Consider the following 17,015-nt stretch of genomic DNA (forward strand, 5'->3'; position numbering starts at 1 on the left):
TCACGACGTGGGTTGAATGGGAAAAGGGAATGTTGCTCACAAAGCATGTCAAGCAATTTAACGTATGTCAATGTCAGCTTTTCGATGTTGATACTAATGATACGTCGTCAATGGGGTGAGTGTTTTCGAGATCAAACATTGCACTGACTAGATCTGTCATTCCATTGAGAAAAAAAGCGAACAGGCCAAAACATAGTAACGTACTCAAATTCTTCTCTCTTTTCTTGTTGTTGCAAGTAGGGCCTATCGCCCTTTATCTTGCCCGCAATGATGGATAATGTACATATATGTACTCATTGCAACCCGCGCTGACGAGAACATTATGTTTCATACCTCAACTAGGTTGGTATCCCGTCCTGTAAGTACAATGTACAGCGGTACAGCCTTCCTTTACAGTGCGATGCAGTTCTTGTTTTTAAAAAGAATGGGTAGCCTACAGTAAAGCAACGGTGAAGTTCTGTTTGAAATTATTTAATGTGCCGTTTCAAGTCATATTAAACTTAATCTCCCTTTTGGGATTTTTAACTAAGTTGCATTACTCCTTTTATTTAATAGGTTGAAAAAGGGGATAGCTGAACTGTACACATAATATTGTAAACTTGAAAAGTTTGGTTTAACTAGCTCAAAGGAAACGTATTCTACTACAGGCACTTTTTTCTCATCATAATCAGTGGATATATGTATTTCAGAAACTCTTTTAAAAGAACGTGTGCAAAGTGAAGTCTGCTTCACCGAGCACGGTTAATCTGAAAACAGTTATAGATCTGCCAAAGAAAATCCGGCGGCCCCGCAGATTTCGGTTAAAGCGGACTCCACTCATGATAACTCGCTGAAAAAAACCCAAACGAACTTACAATTCCCAGAGAAAAACTGGAACTAGAGTTCTTTAATAAGATAAAGAAGTCTGGGCATATTGAACATGCTTAAACTTAACCCCCTTTTTTTCATATCCAAGTCCCATACATTTTACAGCCTGGACAAAGCAAAGAACAGTACTTGAGTACTGACCCATGAAAGATGAAGATTGAATCTCATTGACTGTAAACCTCTTTTCCTTTTCGAGGTGGGCTGATTTGATATCACCTCTAAAACTAAAGGTCAGTTGGGCTGCTATTTGTCATTTCAAAAAAAGTAATTGTTTTTATACCACCAATAACATAATTCAGATAATTCAGGCACAGGCTCCAACCCGAGCCAAGAAGAATACAACATCCTAGCAGGATGATCGAAATGCACAACAACAAAATTTCTCCCCACATGGGAATCCGTACTCAAGTCTCCTGCCTATGACAGTGAAGCACCTCACCTCACCACTACACTACATAATATGCCAGTTTGAGCTGCGTGGGGTACTTATCAGCTGAGAAATGGAAGGGAATAAAACTTGTGTCTCTAGTGTGTGAAATAAGGAGCCCAACCTTCATACCACTGACAAAAATCCTGTCATCTTAGGCCTACAGTGCTCTTCATTCACAACATTCAGTTCTATGGAATCAGAATTGTACTTCAAATGCAACAAATGTCATTTCTATTGTGTAACTTCAGTGTCAACCATACTACATGTACACCATCTCCAGTAAAAAGTTAACCATTTGATTCTATTTTGTTTGTTTGTTTGAGTAAAATTAAACAACAATGAAATATGTGTTTGAATTTATCATGATTGTAGAATTTCTGAATAATGGCACGAGAAGGACTGAACCACAGAGAGCACAGACAACAAAAGGAAATCCTTCTAAAAATACTGGAGCATGAGAACCCTTGAAAAAAGGTAATGATTGTCATGCATCATAGCTGAACTTTCCATGGTTCGGTCAGATTAATCTATCCTTTTCTTAAAACTAATAAGGGTGCCCCCCAGATTAATTTATACCCAGTGAAGTCTCAAAGTAAATTGAATTTAATTAAAAAGGGAAGGAATCAAGGTTAATAAATCTTGAGTCCTAATGATGACAATTCATCAACCATATCATCCTAAGATGCTAACAAAAAAAAAGAGAGGTTGGTATACGATAACTAGGCCATAGAATCACAAAGAATGATGATGAAAACACAACAATATCACTGGTTTCAGTTTAAGTTTAATGCTTTCACATAAGTCTTTGAACATTTTGTGAAAAAGGACAACATACCAACATTTTTTATAGGTGCAGTACAGTATGGAGGCAAGTCACTAGAGAGTGGAGTTGATCAGTTGTTAATGTAATACAAACACCAGACATAATGTGGACCATTTTGAGGGAGGGCTATTTTGATACATTTTTGTTGCCTGTAAGGTTCAGTATGGACTGTAGTGCTGTGAGGGCTACTTCCCAGCAGAAAAAAAAAGTAGACTAACCGAAAACTTTTCCCAGCGATATCACTAGATTCTGATTCTGAGAATGCAAGAGGGGGGGGGAGGGGGAGGGAGACAGAGAGAGACAAAGAGAGAGAGAAGAGGGAGAGAGAGAGAGAGAGAGAAGAGGGAGAGAGAGAGGGAGAGAGAGAGAGGGAGAGAGAGAAAAGAGGGAGAGAGAGAGAGGAGGAAGCAAGGGAGGGAGAGGAGGAAGCAAGGGCGGGAGAGGAGGAAGCAAGGGAGGGAGAGAGAGCGAGAGAGAGAGAGAGAGAGAGAGAGAGAGAGGGGGGGGGGAGAGAGAGAGAGAGAGGGGGGAGAGAGAGAGAGAGAGAGAGAGAGAAAGAAAGAGAGAGAGAAAGAAAGAGAGAGAGAGAGAGAAGGGGGGAGGGAGGGAGAGAGAGAGAGTTTATTTAGGTCTGGGACTCGCCTTTATAATAAAACTGGTTAAAGCAGACCTGACAGGCTGAAAGTCTTTAGGCATGACATTCACTGATGGATATACACGTGTACAAACACTGACCTATATAACATGAATGAAATCACAGCTATCAACTTAAATCAAGTGTCAAAAAGTAAGTGAAGATAAAGACAACAGAAAACAGGAAGAAAAAACAGAAAGTGAAAGCATAGAGCCTACCAGTCATCAGAACGTAATCAAGATAGAATTTACAAGCCCGCAAGACATCTCTATAAAGTAGTCTAGATAGGATAATTGAGAGAGGAAGGAAGAGGACAAAATATCACAGAGCTCACCTGTCTGCAGTTTGAAACAAGTTTCTCACAATCTGAATTTAACACAATAAACATGAAAACAAATAATGAAACTAATGACAATTTTAGGATCGAAGTCATCTCTTGTTTTTGTGAAGATTCGGGGCTGCCACTTTCACCTTTCCTGGTACATTTCTAGACAAATCAACATCCTGTGAAGAGAGGGAAAGAGAGGAAGATATGGAGGTTACTTATGATTATGATGGCATTCATTTTTCGAGACGTAATAATCATATGTTTTTTCCTTCAACATTCAACAGTCAATTCCATTTCTATTGATGCCATTGTCATTTTTATCAACATCTTCAGAGCAAACAACTAAAATGTAATAAGCATTAAAAAATCTAGGCAGAAAAACCGATGACATTCTATATAGCAATTCAATGGCAATGATAAATGTATCCATTCTATATTCAGGAGTCATTTTATAAAGGTAACAATCATTGTGAGCTATTTTCAAATTCAAACTATGCATATGGAGGTAAAAGTGAAAAGCCACCATTCACCTTTTGTATTTTTAGCAAGTCCTTCTCTCGTGGTGATGCCGACTTCTCATGAACGAACATGTTGAGAGCTGTCTTGACAGCTGAAGAAACAGTGCAAAAAGAAGGTCACGCACAAGTCAAAAAGCATTCGAGTAAAGAATCCCCCCCCCCCAAACCCCCCCCCCCATGAACTTCAAAGCAGACTACAATTTTCAGTGTAGTTTTTTTTTTCATCAATGTCACTTCCAAAGATTCTTTTTTTTTGGTCAGGAATCTATTTCTGTAATATTCCTGCCACACAAAACAAATAATCTACAGCATTTATTGACAAGCACTGGCCTGTAGGATAGCACATTACATTAACAGCCAGGAAATGCTGTCCTTTTTGTAAAACTGCCAGGAACTACGTAATATATTACAGAATTTTAAAAACAAAATGCTTTCAGTTCCATTAATTGTATTATGATATTGACAACTTCATTTGAAACGTTAATGACACAAATTATTTTGGATTGAAGTAAGCGGGGGGAGGGGGGAGGGAGGAGAGAGAGAAAGAGAGAGAGAGAGAGAGAGAGAGAGAGAGAGAGAGAGAGAGAGAGAGAGAGTGAGAGGAAATGAGAGAGCACACACCTTTGCCTTTCTTTGTGGAGCCTGGCATCAATTTTACCTTGTACCTTGAGGAAAAAGCCACAGCAACAATTATTTTGTGAAGAAAAGTCAGGAAAGTTTGCGATACGTATAAATTGCAACCATAACTATCTAAAAAAAGCGGCTTGGGAGGGATATTTCCATCTTTTTCACAGCAGAATAGAACTAACAGCTTTAGAGAGCAAGGTAAATAGCGTAACAATTGCACAGAACATGTTGGCTAGACATCATTTGTCACTATCTATCTAAACATCAAGGCACATTTTTGAAAGCTTTTTTTAATATCACAAACGTCCTGAGAAAATTTTTGTCAATAATAGATACACATTCTTAATTAAGTTTGAGTTTCTGTATTTGACGCATTCTCGTATAGAGAAGATTTCTAATGAGGGTGGATGTCTAAAATACTGTCTATCTTCAACAATACAAAATAGGTGGTCTCGACACGAACCCACTCTCAACAATTTTCATTTGGAAGAATCAAAAATTTGTTACATTCATAACAGTCTTATCACATGCATTAACAGCACACAAGAAGAAAAAAAGGCATCAATGCCCCATCCTAAAATTCTGCAAAGAGAAAACTCTTGTCAAAATTGTGAACTACTTGAGATAAGTACATACTTGTAGCTAAGTATGGCGTTGTACGGAGCACACATGGGGATGGCAAACAAGAGCTCATCCTCCGTCACTGGGAGGCCTGTCAATGAGTTCAGGATGTTCATGTCCTGAAAAAGGTGATGGAGTGAAAAATATGACTAAACAGAAAAATAACCAACATATTTCACACTTATTTTTAATTCTTTTAATGGACCGGTACAAGGTGATTTTGAGATATTATTAAAACTCCACTGAAAGCCTTAATTTCTATCACAAAGTGAAGCTTTCTCAACATCGAAAGATTTTAAAGTTTTCATTTCAAATGATTTTGATCAAATACTTTTATAAATATTTTTTTTCGCAAAATATTTTTATAACACACAAAGGAAGAAATCAGCTAAAATTTTTAATTGTTTACTCCTACAGATGAACATAAACTTTAAATGAACCCCACACAAAATGGCAAATTATTTTCCTGCCTTAATCAAGAAATCCAATAGACACGTATTTTGAAGACCACAAAAACAGCACCACATCTTTAATTTCATTATTCGGGTTCATTGTGAAAAAACTAGCAGTGCAATTTTCTTAAAACTTATTTTTCATACCCCATTTCATCTGAAGTACTGTGCTTGTTTTTTTAAACTGAAACTCCAAAAGCTCCAGGAAAATGAAGCTTTTTAAAAAAATGCTAAAATGTCAGACTAATTAATTTTCACCTGGGGATAGGTTTTCTCAGAGCCTCTCAAAAATAAAGAAAAACATAACCAGTTAAAAACCCTCTTCAACAGACCATAAGCTATAGAGTAAACTCAGCAGAACCATTAGAAGTATCCATCAACGAAATGGTGGCCATGACGAGCTTGGAATAAGAATACTGATGGCTACATACACAGAGTATATATTATGTTAAGCCCTGCTATCAACGCAATTAAGATGAGCAACCACCACAACCATACTAGGGTTCCTAACATCGGTACCTGTTAATAACATACACATAACATTAAGAAACAGCTATATGTAAAACATGTTTTTAACTTTCACACAGAGGGCATGATCCCCCGCGGCAGTGCCACTGACTGAAGTGTCTTTAGGACATTCCCAAAGGGGACATTACTCGTTCTAATGCACAGTAGAATTGTAAATGGGCTGATCCAACAATGTCATGCTCATAACTGTGCCTGCACTACAACAAGGAACTGCTGCTTTTTCTTTCCTAATCCTTACTGTCATAATTTTCCTCTACTTCTTTTGTATATTTGTCACACTCTTGTGACCCGTTATTTCCGGGGTGCCTTGATAGTCGAAGTAGACTTTGTGCTGTTACAGCTAGAGAGGTGAGCAGAGTAAGTCTGATTCCCTGTAAGGACTTCTCCGTTGACATCCACCCCTTGGCGCTCATATGACCTTATGCAGTTGCGAGCGCCGTAAAACCTCTACTAAAACAAACAAACAGAGGGCATGATTATATAAAACTTATAGATTTTCATTTTTTTCATTAATCCTATTGCTTTATTCAAGGCAATGATTTTTTTAAAAATTGGTAATATAATAATGTGTATTAATAAGCAGGATAAAAAAGAAAGTATGTTTTATCTACAAACATGCTCTCTGACCACTTAAATAGGCTACATATAATCGTAATCTCCTAGAACACTTGACATTTGACAAATTTACTAAGACAGCAGATTACATTCAGCATTTGAGATTGAAAACCTTCCATTAACATACAGCTTTAAAAATGCCACCACTTACATCTTGAGCTGCTCCTTCCTCCTCCTTTTCTCCATCAGATTCATGATCCTGGGTGAAAAATTACACAATGATGAATACCATGAGAATAGTAAATTGTAATAAACAAAAATTCGGTCTTACTGCTTTACTGCTTTAGATAATGTCAAGGAGGCAGTTTTAAGACATTCTAAAAACGCAAAGGATTCATAATCTTCCCACCTTCTTTCAATCACAGCCAGGAGGCATAAAAAGGTTATCAGTATATTCAGAAAAACATACTATAAGAAAAGGTTGTAAAGGAAATCCACTACATGTGGTTAAAAACAAGAGTTAAAAACACATTACTCATAGCTTCTATTATTGTACTGGGCAAAATTTTTTTACTAATAATAGTATTCTGCACTCTCACATAAAGTGTAAATGATATATATTTTTTTACCAGGCTGACACATCTATTCATAGTGAAACCGATCTATTCCCAACTCTTGGACAGTAAACAAATCACCTCTTTTGCAGAAGCTTTTGGCTTAGGATCTTTCTCCTCTCGTCTGTCCAAACCTGGTGAAACAAAAACAAACATGTTGCATCCAAAATTCATACTAAAAGTCAGACCATTCATTTTTTAATTTTAGTGAGAAAGATAATGAATCTAATCCTTTGGAGTCTTTTCCCAGTTAACCATTAACTAATACAAGATGAGCTCTGAGACTAGCAATTTTGATCAATTTTTAAAAAGCCTCTTTCATTTTACATTACTATTATTTTAAATGCAATAAAAACCAAAGGCCAGCCTGTTGTTGTTGTTTTTTTCACGAACTTTTTAAAAAGAAGTCAATAAGGATATTTTCTACATCAGTAAAAAATTCACAGATAGAAAGTGAAAAGATTTAAAGCTCCCCCTTTCCGATCACACATAAGCAGTTCATAAACTGTTATATAGATAACTAAAAGTCAGTAACAACTGATTTTTTATTTAGGTGGTTCGATGGGGGTTGGGTGGGGGGTCAGGACAGAGACGCACTCTTGAGAGATCATGAGAAGCAACAAGCCTGTTTTCTCACTTTTATGGGAGGTGTCTGCAGAATCAGCAGGTACTGTCTGTGTCTGAGAGGCACCATCTCCCTGCTGCACCTTCTGACCTTGCGCTTTGACCTGGTTGGCAGGAGGTTTCTGACTAGAACCAGGCCTTTGTGACTTAGCCGGTGGTGGTGGCTCCTTGCCTTTCTTCCCTTTCTTCTTTTTTTCTTCCTTTTGGGCACCAGAAGACTGAGGACAAACGCAAAAGTTGTGCAGTCAGTAAAACGAGAAAGAAAGGTGTTGAGGGCAGAGCAAGTATTCAGGTTGTACATTCCATCACATGTGCTTTTTGTTGAAAAAGATCTCAGAAAGACAAACACAATATAATGACATTTTCACTCTTAAAAATTTTACCGGGATGCTGTGTACTGCCTTTTGAGTCTACTAAATGAGAAATACTAAAAATTCTAAAAATTTTAAGGAAGTAGATTTTTGTACTTTTGGAAAGCCTGTGATCAGTTTTGTTTTGATCGCGAATAGTGTAAAACACATAAAGCCATACGCTGATAGAAGTTTTAAAAAGCATAGTCCAACATGCTATATTGCCGTAAGCTGACAAAATAACTTTTTTCATTTTGGCGGCAAAATTTTTTAGGTGCTAAATGGCAAGCCTGTTCAGTTACCCTACTGTGGGAAAAAATCAAAGTGAAACTGTCATTAGTTTTTTAATAAAATCGAAATCAAATTCTGAAAGAACACTATTTTTCACTGGTTATGCTGATTTAAAAAAAACCTCTTTTTACCGAAACTGCTATGAATTTTTTAAAAAAGCGTTTTGTCAGCTCACAGCAGTATAGACATGAATTATATTAACATTATCACAATGAACTTACAGCCAGAATTTCCATTCTCAGTCTGCGTTCCTCCTCATCCTGATCAGCGTACTTCTCCTTCATTTTCTTCAACTTTGCTCTTTGACCTCGTTTGGGAGGCACACCTTGGGGACCCTGACAAGACAATGATTTCAGGTGACAGTTAGGCCAGCAAACAGTATGGAACTAGCAGTCAGTGTATCTTTTAAAAAGACCCCCAAAAAAGGCAAATTCAAAGACAGTGATGGTATAACAGGTGTAATAAAAAAGACAGAGATGACATATCTAGTTCACTTACAGTAATAAAAAAATGCATCCATATTGTAATTCTTAGACTTTGGAAAAAACATGAGATAAAAAAAGGCGGGGGGGGGGGGGGGGAGGGGGGGAGGAGACACAAAGGGACACACAAACAGGTAAACATACAAACAGACAGACAGAAAACTGAGACACAGAATAAAAGGAGGAAGTAAAACTCATTCCGAACACTTCTTGACAACCGAACCTCCCCGTATATCTAAAGGTAGAGCAACTCAACTCACAATAAACAGAATTCAATTAAACATACAGTCGTACATGTAAAGAGCTCGAGGAGCAGGCTCATATGTTCTAAGAGGTGCAATGTTAACACTAATACTACAATATATGAGAACATTTTTCCGTTGAGAAATACCATTTCAAAGTTTGAAAATGGCATTTAAATACCATTTTCCTTCATTATTCATAATTTGACTGAATGAAAGAAAACACAAAGACATAATAATGGTCTTTAAAGCCAGAAAAGAGCAAGACAGACAGAATAAATTGACTGAGAAATTTACAGCCCGATCAAAGCTGGCGGACCAAGTAACTGGACTCAGAAATCCAAAAGAAAACAAATCAGAAATGTTTTCAGTCTTTACAGAGTAGCCTACATTTCAGATGGAAACAGGCAACAATAACACCACAAAACATAAAACTAGGAGACAACAAACCACCTGATCACACAAAAAATGGAAACAAAAAATAAAGCATGTTGTCAAAAAACCACCAACTACTGTGAACTAGCCAAACCGGGAGATAAAACACAAATTTAAGACAACGCCTCGTACAATTTATTTATCACATCAGCAAATACATGCCATTCACCTTCTCTTTACTCTCTCCCTCCTCTTCAGCACCCTCAGCAGCATCTTCTTCCTTCTCTTGCTTACTGGGATGTAGCCAAGAGACCTGATCCTCTTCTTCATCCTCTTGACCTCCTCCTTTGCCTTTCTTTCCTTTCTTCATGTCCCTACAAAGATGGATGGGAAGATTAAACATAAAAGGCAAAAGAAGGTAACGCACAAAGATTAAGTTCATTTCATGAGCATATTAAAACATATTATATATATGCGTATATAAAAAAGATGCAAACGTACATGTGTGTACGTGCAAGTGTGTGTGTGTGTGTGTGTGTGTGTATAAAAAAAACCCATTTTAAATAGAAGTATGATTTATGTATATATAAAACAATGTTTGCATCTTTGTCAGAATCTAAATAAAGGCTTATCCACATAGCAGTTGATTTATGCAGATAATACAAAAGGGTAAGTATTAAAAGCCAGAGCCAGAAAGGAAAATAAACATACACAAAGGTGACAGAGAGATGGAGAGATCAAAAGATTCAGAAAGAGAGACAGACTAGAGACACAAAAAGATATGTAAACTGTCCATGACAACACTACAACACTATACTACACACCGTCTTTGCTTTGCTGAGATCTTTCCAGTTTTGCTCGATGTCTGAAACACATATGATTAAATGATAAGGTATCAAATCTTAACAGTTACACAAGCAAATAAATTTTTTTTACAATGACAATAAACTTTTCCCAACAATTTCATATCCATTAAAATAGCAGGAGAGGTGCTGTTTACATGAGTGCCTGTAACCTCAATAAAGTAGACCCAATTGTCACGACATGTTGGAATCAGGCGCTCATCAATTTTTGGGGAAATGGAGCTATAGTACTATCTTAGTTTTCACATCTGTCTTGCTTTCAATGAAAAAATACCCATCCATCTTGATTAGAAGTTGAGACTTTTGTGATTGAAGGAGGTGGGCTCACCTGGTTTTAGAGTTAAATAAGCGAACAACTTGCATTGACCCCCCCTCGTATTTGCATTGGGTACAACTGCTGACAGTAAGTTTGAAAGCTAACTAGTAGCACCCCTCAAGATGTTTTTGGGGTCTTGAGAGAGGTGAAAAAATAAGAACTGCAAAACAAGAAAAGTGCCTGTTTACTTGTTCAAGGTACCTGGAACGCTTACCTTCTGTCCTAAGGACACTGGCACGCCATCACCGAGGTCAAACACGTCTGACGCCTCGCTGACAGTGCTTGTGGTGCTGACCTCTCTCTGAAGTTCATACCTGCATAGAAATTTATAAACGAAATGAAGAAAAGATTCATACAAATCAGTGCTTTTGACTTTCAGGGGTTTCAACTCTCACAGCATTATCAATCCTGCTCAAGTACCAGTTAAGCTCTTGCAAGTCAAATATTTGAATAGAAAAGATCTTGCAGCAGTTTTTCTCCCCCACTTTGTTTTATTTTCATTTATTCAAGACATTTAAGAAGTAGACGATCACACTGAAACCCTGGTGAATCATCCATTCTTATCAAAGTCATCATCATTGCCGGGGATCAAGGACTGGTGATGGGTCTCATTTAAATATTGAGAAATGCCTAAGCGTCTCAAACAGCTTCTCCCAATCCAGCCAACCGTACCTGCCTGTAGTGGTCCCTGTCCTCATTGACACGGCTCTGGCGAATGGCGAGTTGTTGGCGCCAACAAATCAACCCCCCCGTTTCCTAGAGGGGTTAAAACAACAGGATGGGAGCAGGTGTGGCCCCACAAGGTGCAGGAGGCAGAACCCACCGATGCGTGGTAGACGCTATGCTCCTCACTAACACACCCCTACTCTCCCTTGAGTGGGTGTCTAATCTACCTAACACCTCTACTGCTTTTATCAACACACCCTCTGTGGCTGAGAAGGTACCAGCCAGTTTGAGAGTGTCTGGGTGCAGGGGATGGACCGAGCGGAATGCCTGACTTGCTCTCTGGCTGTGAAACCTCTTAGTGAAGGCACAACGACCCAGGACGTGACGATCCAATGGCTTTCCCACTTGGCCGATACCTCATGAAAGAGTCGAAAACTTTAGCCAGTAGCCATTGGTGGCGGGGAATGGGCAACGTGAATCCTACTGGAATTACACGGTGACTGGGCAGTTAGGTCTTTCCAGTCTCATGAAAACTCCTTGTACCCTCATATCCTCAACATGAATGGCCCCTTCTCAGGGTGGGCAGGCAGTCCACAGACACCCCAGTCCACAATGCCATGACACAAACTACATGGCATTGGACAGAAGGGCGAGAGCCCAGCTGTTGCTGGATCGATAACAACAACAACATCATCATTGCCTTTCTCAACCTGCACCAGGGTATAGGCCACGAACAAATACTCTTTACTTTTCTCCATCCTAGTTTAGCCTTTTGGTGTTATCCCATGTCTTCCCCCTTTTTCGTACATCAGTTTCTGTAATTCCTCTCCAGGTTCCACGTGGTCTTCCCCTTAATCTTTTATCCTGCTTATTAAGGTAACTATCAAAATAAAAGAAGAAGAAATCCCATCTATATTTACCGAAAACTACATCCATTTATAGTCCTGACACATCCATTCTTTTCAGACAAATATGGATACCACATATTAGGCAACGTCAAGCCTCCCACTAAAATCTATGTTGCTTTATTTCAGCTTTTACATGAGTTAAATACCATATAAGATACTAAATAGGTCAAATTGAAGGATGGCCCCCACATGAAGAGTTTCAGGGAGTGGAGGGTATCTATTGTTGTTAGACTGGACCCTCACTTGATAAATTGATATGAAAGTGAACTGCTGAACAGAAAACCCCCCCGCACAAAATGGTACTCCTCTGCAAGAGAAGTAATGAAATATAAGGGACATCCCATCATCCTATGAAGTTGCCCATAGAGTTGAAGTTATTCATACCCCTAAGCTAATTTGAGTGGTCAGCCCACAATAAATCCTAAGATTTATAAAAACGGAATGACAGTAGGATAAATATCATTATGATTTATCAAAAAGAAAAGAAATGAGGACTCACTTGTCACCCTTCACATGAGTCAAAGCAATGTTGGTATCAGGGAAAGCCATATCGTCTGCATCATCTCCATCATCACCACCACCAGCCGCACCAGCTTTCTGCTCCACAACATCTTCTTTCACTTCTTCTTTTGGAGCGCCAGCTGGAGCAGAAGTAGCACCTGCCTCTGGCGACACTGCACTTGACAAGGGAACATCATCAGAAACACTGTCAGTCACTTTAGACTTATCACCCTCAGCTGCAGCATCTGTCTTATTCTCAGCACCAGCGGCATCGTCATTGTCGTCATCTTCGTCGCTATCATCACTGATCTCGATGTCAACATCCTCCGCGCCAGGCACTGACGACACGGTCGAGTCAGTCACTGACATGGCGTCGTCGTCCACTGCTCTCACTTTTCTCTCACCCAGATGTCGCTCTATGCTGCCTTCCTCCAGCTGTGGGGAAAACCACCAGGAAATTTTTGTTGAGCATTAGATCTAGAAGTAGTCCACGATCGATCTAATTCATGCATTGTCAAAATTATCTAAGAAGGAGCCCTTGTCTTTGACAGATGGATGTTTTGGACAGAGTCATTATAACATTTTTAAAAATGTAAGGGGGAAATGGGAAATGGTTGTTTGCTCAGATGCTTTGCTTTTAATATACCCCTCAATAAGACTATGCTGTTGTGGCCCTTCGCAATCGAAAGAATGTTGTTATCTTGTGCATTAATGCTTTGTGATGTCATTTTGGTCACTAAACCTTACACAAAAAAAACAAAAGCTAGTGTTCTCGTGGTTATCCTTAAACTAAATACTACATTTAAAAAAAGTCAAAACACAGGTTAAAAGGGGCTTCCCCTTCAGTTGGATCATTCGTTTACCACATTTCAAGGAACACAGGCACCACAAACTATGTTCAAAGTTGAGGGTTTTTTAGGGATGTTGAGCATTCTATGACCCTTATATCTGCTATAAATCATTAAAAAACTGACCCCTCCACAGCTATTTTTTCCACTCAGATCATAGAACAGGAAAAAAAAAATAAAAAAATTGGTCTGTTGATTGAGATAAATAAAGTATTTCACAGCCATTTACTTCTCTGTAGTATTTCTGAACAAACTTCATTGGTCCTAATTTAATTTTAAAATACTTTTGGACACTTAAAACCTCACACATTCAAGGTAAAGTTCCAGATTAAAAATCCCCCCCCCCCCCCTCCAAAATCACAGTCCTATTTCAGCAATTCAACTATAAAGGAAATTTACTTAACTTACCTTGAACACAAAGCCAAATCCATATACCAAATATGAGGGAGGCAGGTAATTCTTTTTCCCTGGTTTGAAAAAACCCCAAAAACGACAATGATAGACACTTACATTCTAGAAAACAAAACTTTATTATCAAGAACAAATTTCACTTTCTTCTTCCATAGAGGTGCAGAATGTTGATTCCATCTCTTACTCATTCTCTTCCTTTCCCGTACCTTCCTCTCTCAACTTTTCAATGAAACCACATTAAAGTATAAGATGAAATTATACATCAAAACATAGTATCACATAAAAGACCACACAGCAAAGCTTGGGACTAAGTTCTTTTAACCAAATAAATTCATCATGCCAAAAAAGTTTGGTTTAAAGCAACTATATGAAAAAGGGGACACAAAACCAATAAAGGTACCCAATCACACACACATGTGGGTGTGCATGCATACACACACACAAAAAAAACTACAACAACACACATGAACACACACAAACCTCAAATGCATGAAAACACATTCACATTCCAAAACTCACTCACCTCTGATCATGAAACTTCCAGTGGTCAAGTACTCTCCGCTGGGAGCTGTCTTGGAGACCTGGTCGTGATGAACCCACCAGGCCGAGGTGACCACTTTTGAGTCCCAGGCTGCGCTGTTACAGATGGCCATCGTGCCAGCCTCGTTCAGCGTCTTGGGCGGAACGGGCTCACCTGACAAAGCAAGTAGAGGGAGAGACTTGAGTCATCAGTCAAAAAGAGGAACAAGGACATAAAACTGGTTATTATTAAATTGAACAGTTAAGAAACATATCAGAGAGGAAGAGAATGAGTAAGAGATGGAATCAACACTCTGCACTTCAATGGAAGAAAAAAGTGAAACTTTTCCCTTTAATATAGAGTTTCATTTTCTGGAAAGAGGCTGCATGTCATTGTCATTTTTTAACCAACGAAAAAGAATTACTTGCCTCCCTCATATTTGGTAAATGGCTTTGGCTTTGTCTTATGTTCAGGGATTGTACCAAGAGATCAACTGTTTATATCTAAAGCAAGCACTTTGGGGCACCAATGGTTCCTTCATACTTGAAGGGCGACATGTTCAGAACAGATGTCCCTGTGGTTGTCGATAAAAATGAAAATGTGAGTCACACCTTTGGATTCAGTGAACATGAAAGTAGGAGGAAGAAAAGGAGAAGGAGAAGTAAGAAGGGAAAGGATGAAAAAGAAGGAAAAGGAGGAGGAGCAGGAGGAGCAGAAGGAGAAGGAACAGGAAGAGGAGATGGGTACAGTGTCTGAGTAGTCTCCGTTTGCTGGAGTCACATATGGGTAACTGGAATACCACACGCAGGATAAGCTTGAGAAGGAGGAGGAGAAAGAAAAAGAGGTAATATCAGCTGAACTTCAAGTCATAACATACCAGTAGGGTTCTTCACTACACAACTGCTGGCTCCGTGGAGATCTGCGTGGACATAAAGGTCACCTGAATATGAAATACAAGAGAATATTGAGGGATGTACAAAAAGATGCGGACAAGATAGTATGTGTCATGATGGGGTGGAATCAGGCGCTCATCAATTTTGGGACAAATGGGGTTATTGGTATCATCTTAAAGCTTGTTCATTTGTCTTTCTTTAGATGAATCAAAGACACATCTATCTTGAAAAGAAGCCAGGATATTAAGGACTAAAAGAGGTGGGGGGTTGCAATAGCATTGGTATACTTAATTTGATAACAGTTTGTTTCGTATTGTTTGCTCAAAGTGATGCATCCTAATGGCAAACTAAATGTCAAAAACAACCAAATTTATAGAAGTGTCTTTTCAACCATAACCCTGATAAGACAATGACGAGCTCACCTGGCCTCATGTAACGCTTGACTATTATCTCGTTCTGCTGCTGATCCCTGCCACCAATCACAAGGTAGTTCTCCGAGCTGATGAACCACAAGAACTTCTCAAACCTGTAGGAAACATAACAGAGGGCATCACGAAAGAAAATGAAACCTTCATTCTTCCATTTCCACTCGAAAATCAAATATTCTTAGTAGCCATAGAAATGAGAAAAGCTTTAAATACTTCAGGAAGGATTATTCGATTATTCAATAAAGATATTCCGAGATAGGAGAGAGTACTCTAGTAATACTAATATTTCTCCACTGACAACAAAAGGCACGACTAGAAACTTTTTAAAAAGTGGTAATTGCACTGCATGAGTTTACCAATAACACCTCAGTTACATTTCCTCTTCTGATGAAAAGGTGTTCCACATCACATGGCATGCTCTAGCTTCAAAATTATTGCTTATTTCTGTACTCTTATGTTATCTAGGAGGCTGTGCCAAAGATTTTACAACTATCTCTTTTAGGACTCAGCCAAGAATCAGAAAGCTCACCTAAACAAATCATGTTCAAGGAATACTGTTTGAGATTTGAACCAAGGTTTCCTGCCTCATTATCTAGCCTGATGCCAACTGAGCTAAATGAGCTTCTATTCCAAATGTCAGGTCCTGATAACTGCTTAGCAGAGCCAGCAAAAATGTCTTTGAAAATGGAAACAAAGCATACACTTTTGCCAAACTCACCAATAAGTTTTCCTAGTCTTGTTGATGCTTGCAGCCACAGCAACATCTTTCAGTGTCTGTTTCGTCTTTTTTTCTGCTGACTTAAAGGCCTGCACAGACAAAAACACAGTTCATGTTAATGTTATGAGAGATCATGATTTTACTCCCGACTTAATTTTATGGCACTTGTAACAAATAGGTCACATTAGAGGTGAAAATTAGAGATGCTACTAGAGAGTAGTATACAAAGAAAAAGAAGAGAGAAAAGGACAACAGATATTTCACAGGAAAGAAGGAGCAAACCACAGCAGAGCACCTCCTAACCACCCATTCAAAATAACTGACGATACATAAAAGACTGATTAAATATCTTCACAAAACTGGTAAGAGATTTTTAAAAAACCCATATGTGTCTCACTATCACAGAACTTTCCTCCTTCCCTTTGAGTGCGACTCACCTTGTTTGAGGCTTCCACAGTCTTCTGCTGTTTCTTTGCTGCCTGCCTCTTTTTATCAAAGTACCTGAGAGAAAAACATTTAAAAAAATTCAATTTGATGATTTAATTAATTCCATTCCCCCCCAAATAGACCCACCTCTTCGTG

General features: G+C 38.6%; 1 protein-coding gene across 1 annotated transcript in view; it reads right to left on the minus strand.

Annotated features, from left to right (window-relative positions):
- Positions 1–2,667: 2,667 nt before the first annotated feature.
- Positions 2,668–17,015, minus strand: part of LOC101854089 (nuclear export mediator factor Nemf) — a 36,168-nt gene continuing 21,820 nt past the window's right edge. The window contains exons 16-33 of the mRNA XM_005099771.3: positions 16,871–16,934; positions 16,434–16,522; positions 15,710–15,813; positions 15,272–15,334; positions 14,398–14,568; positions 13,872–13,930; positions 12,614–13,050; positions 10,755–10,854; positions 10,186–10,226; positions 9,591–9,735; positions 8,484–8,597; positions 7,635–7,839; positions 7,079–7,131; positions 6,595–6,642; positions 4,864–4,967; positions 4,222–4,265; positions 3,613–3,692; positions 2,668–3,258 (exon numbers count right to left, since the gene is read on the minus strand). Of these exons, the coding sequence (XP_005099828.1) occupies positions 3,184–3,258; positions 3,613–3,692; positions 4,222–4,265; positions 4,864–4,967; positions 6,595–6,642; positions 7,079–7,131; positions 7,635–7,839; positions 8,484–8,597; positions 9,591–9,735; positions 10,186–10,226; positions 10,755–10,854; positions 12,614–13,050; positions 13,872–13,930; positions 14,398–14,568; positions 15,272–15,334; positions 15,710–15,813; positions 16,434–16,522; positions 16,871–16,934 (1,996 nt within the window). The 3' untranslated portion in view covers positions 2,668–3,183. The remainder of the gene's footprint in view (positions 3,259–3,612; positions 3,693–4,221; positions 4,266–4,863; positions 4,968–6,594; positions 6,643–7,078; positions 7,132–7,634; positions 7,840–8,483; positions 8,598–9,590; positions 9,736–10,185; positions 10,227–10,754; positions 10,855–12,613; positions 13,051–13,871; positions 13,931–14,397; positions 14,569–15,271; positions 15,335–15,709; positions 15,814–16,433; positions 16,523–16,870; positions 16,935–17,015) is intronic.

Source organism: Aplysia californica, unplaced genomic scaffold, assembly GCF_000002075.1.
Source record: "Aplysia californica isolate F4 #8 unplaced genomic scaffold, AplCal3.0 scaffold00225, whole genome shotgun sequence".
NCBI classification, from domain to species: domain Eukaryota; kingdom Metazoa; phylum Mollusca; class Gastropoda; order Aplysiida; family Aplysiidae; genus Aplysia; species Aplysia californica.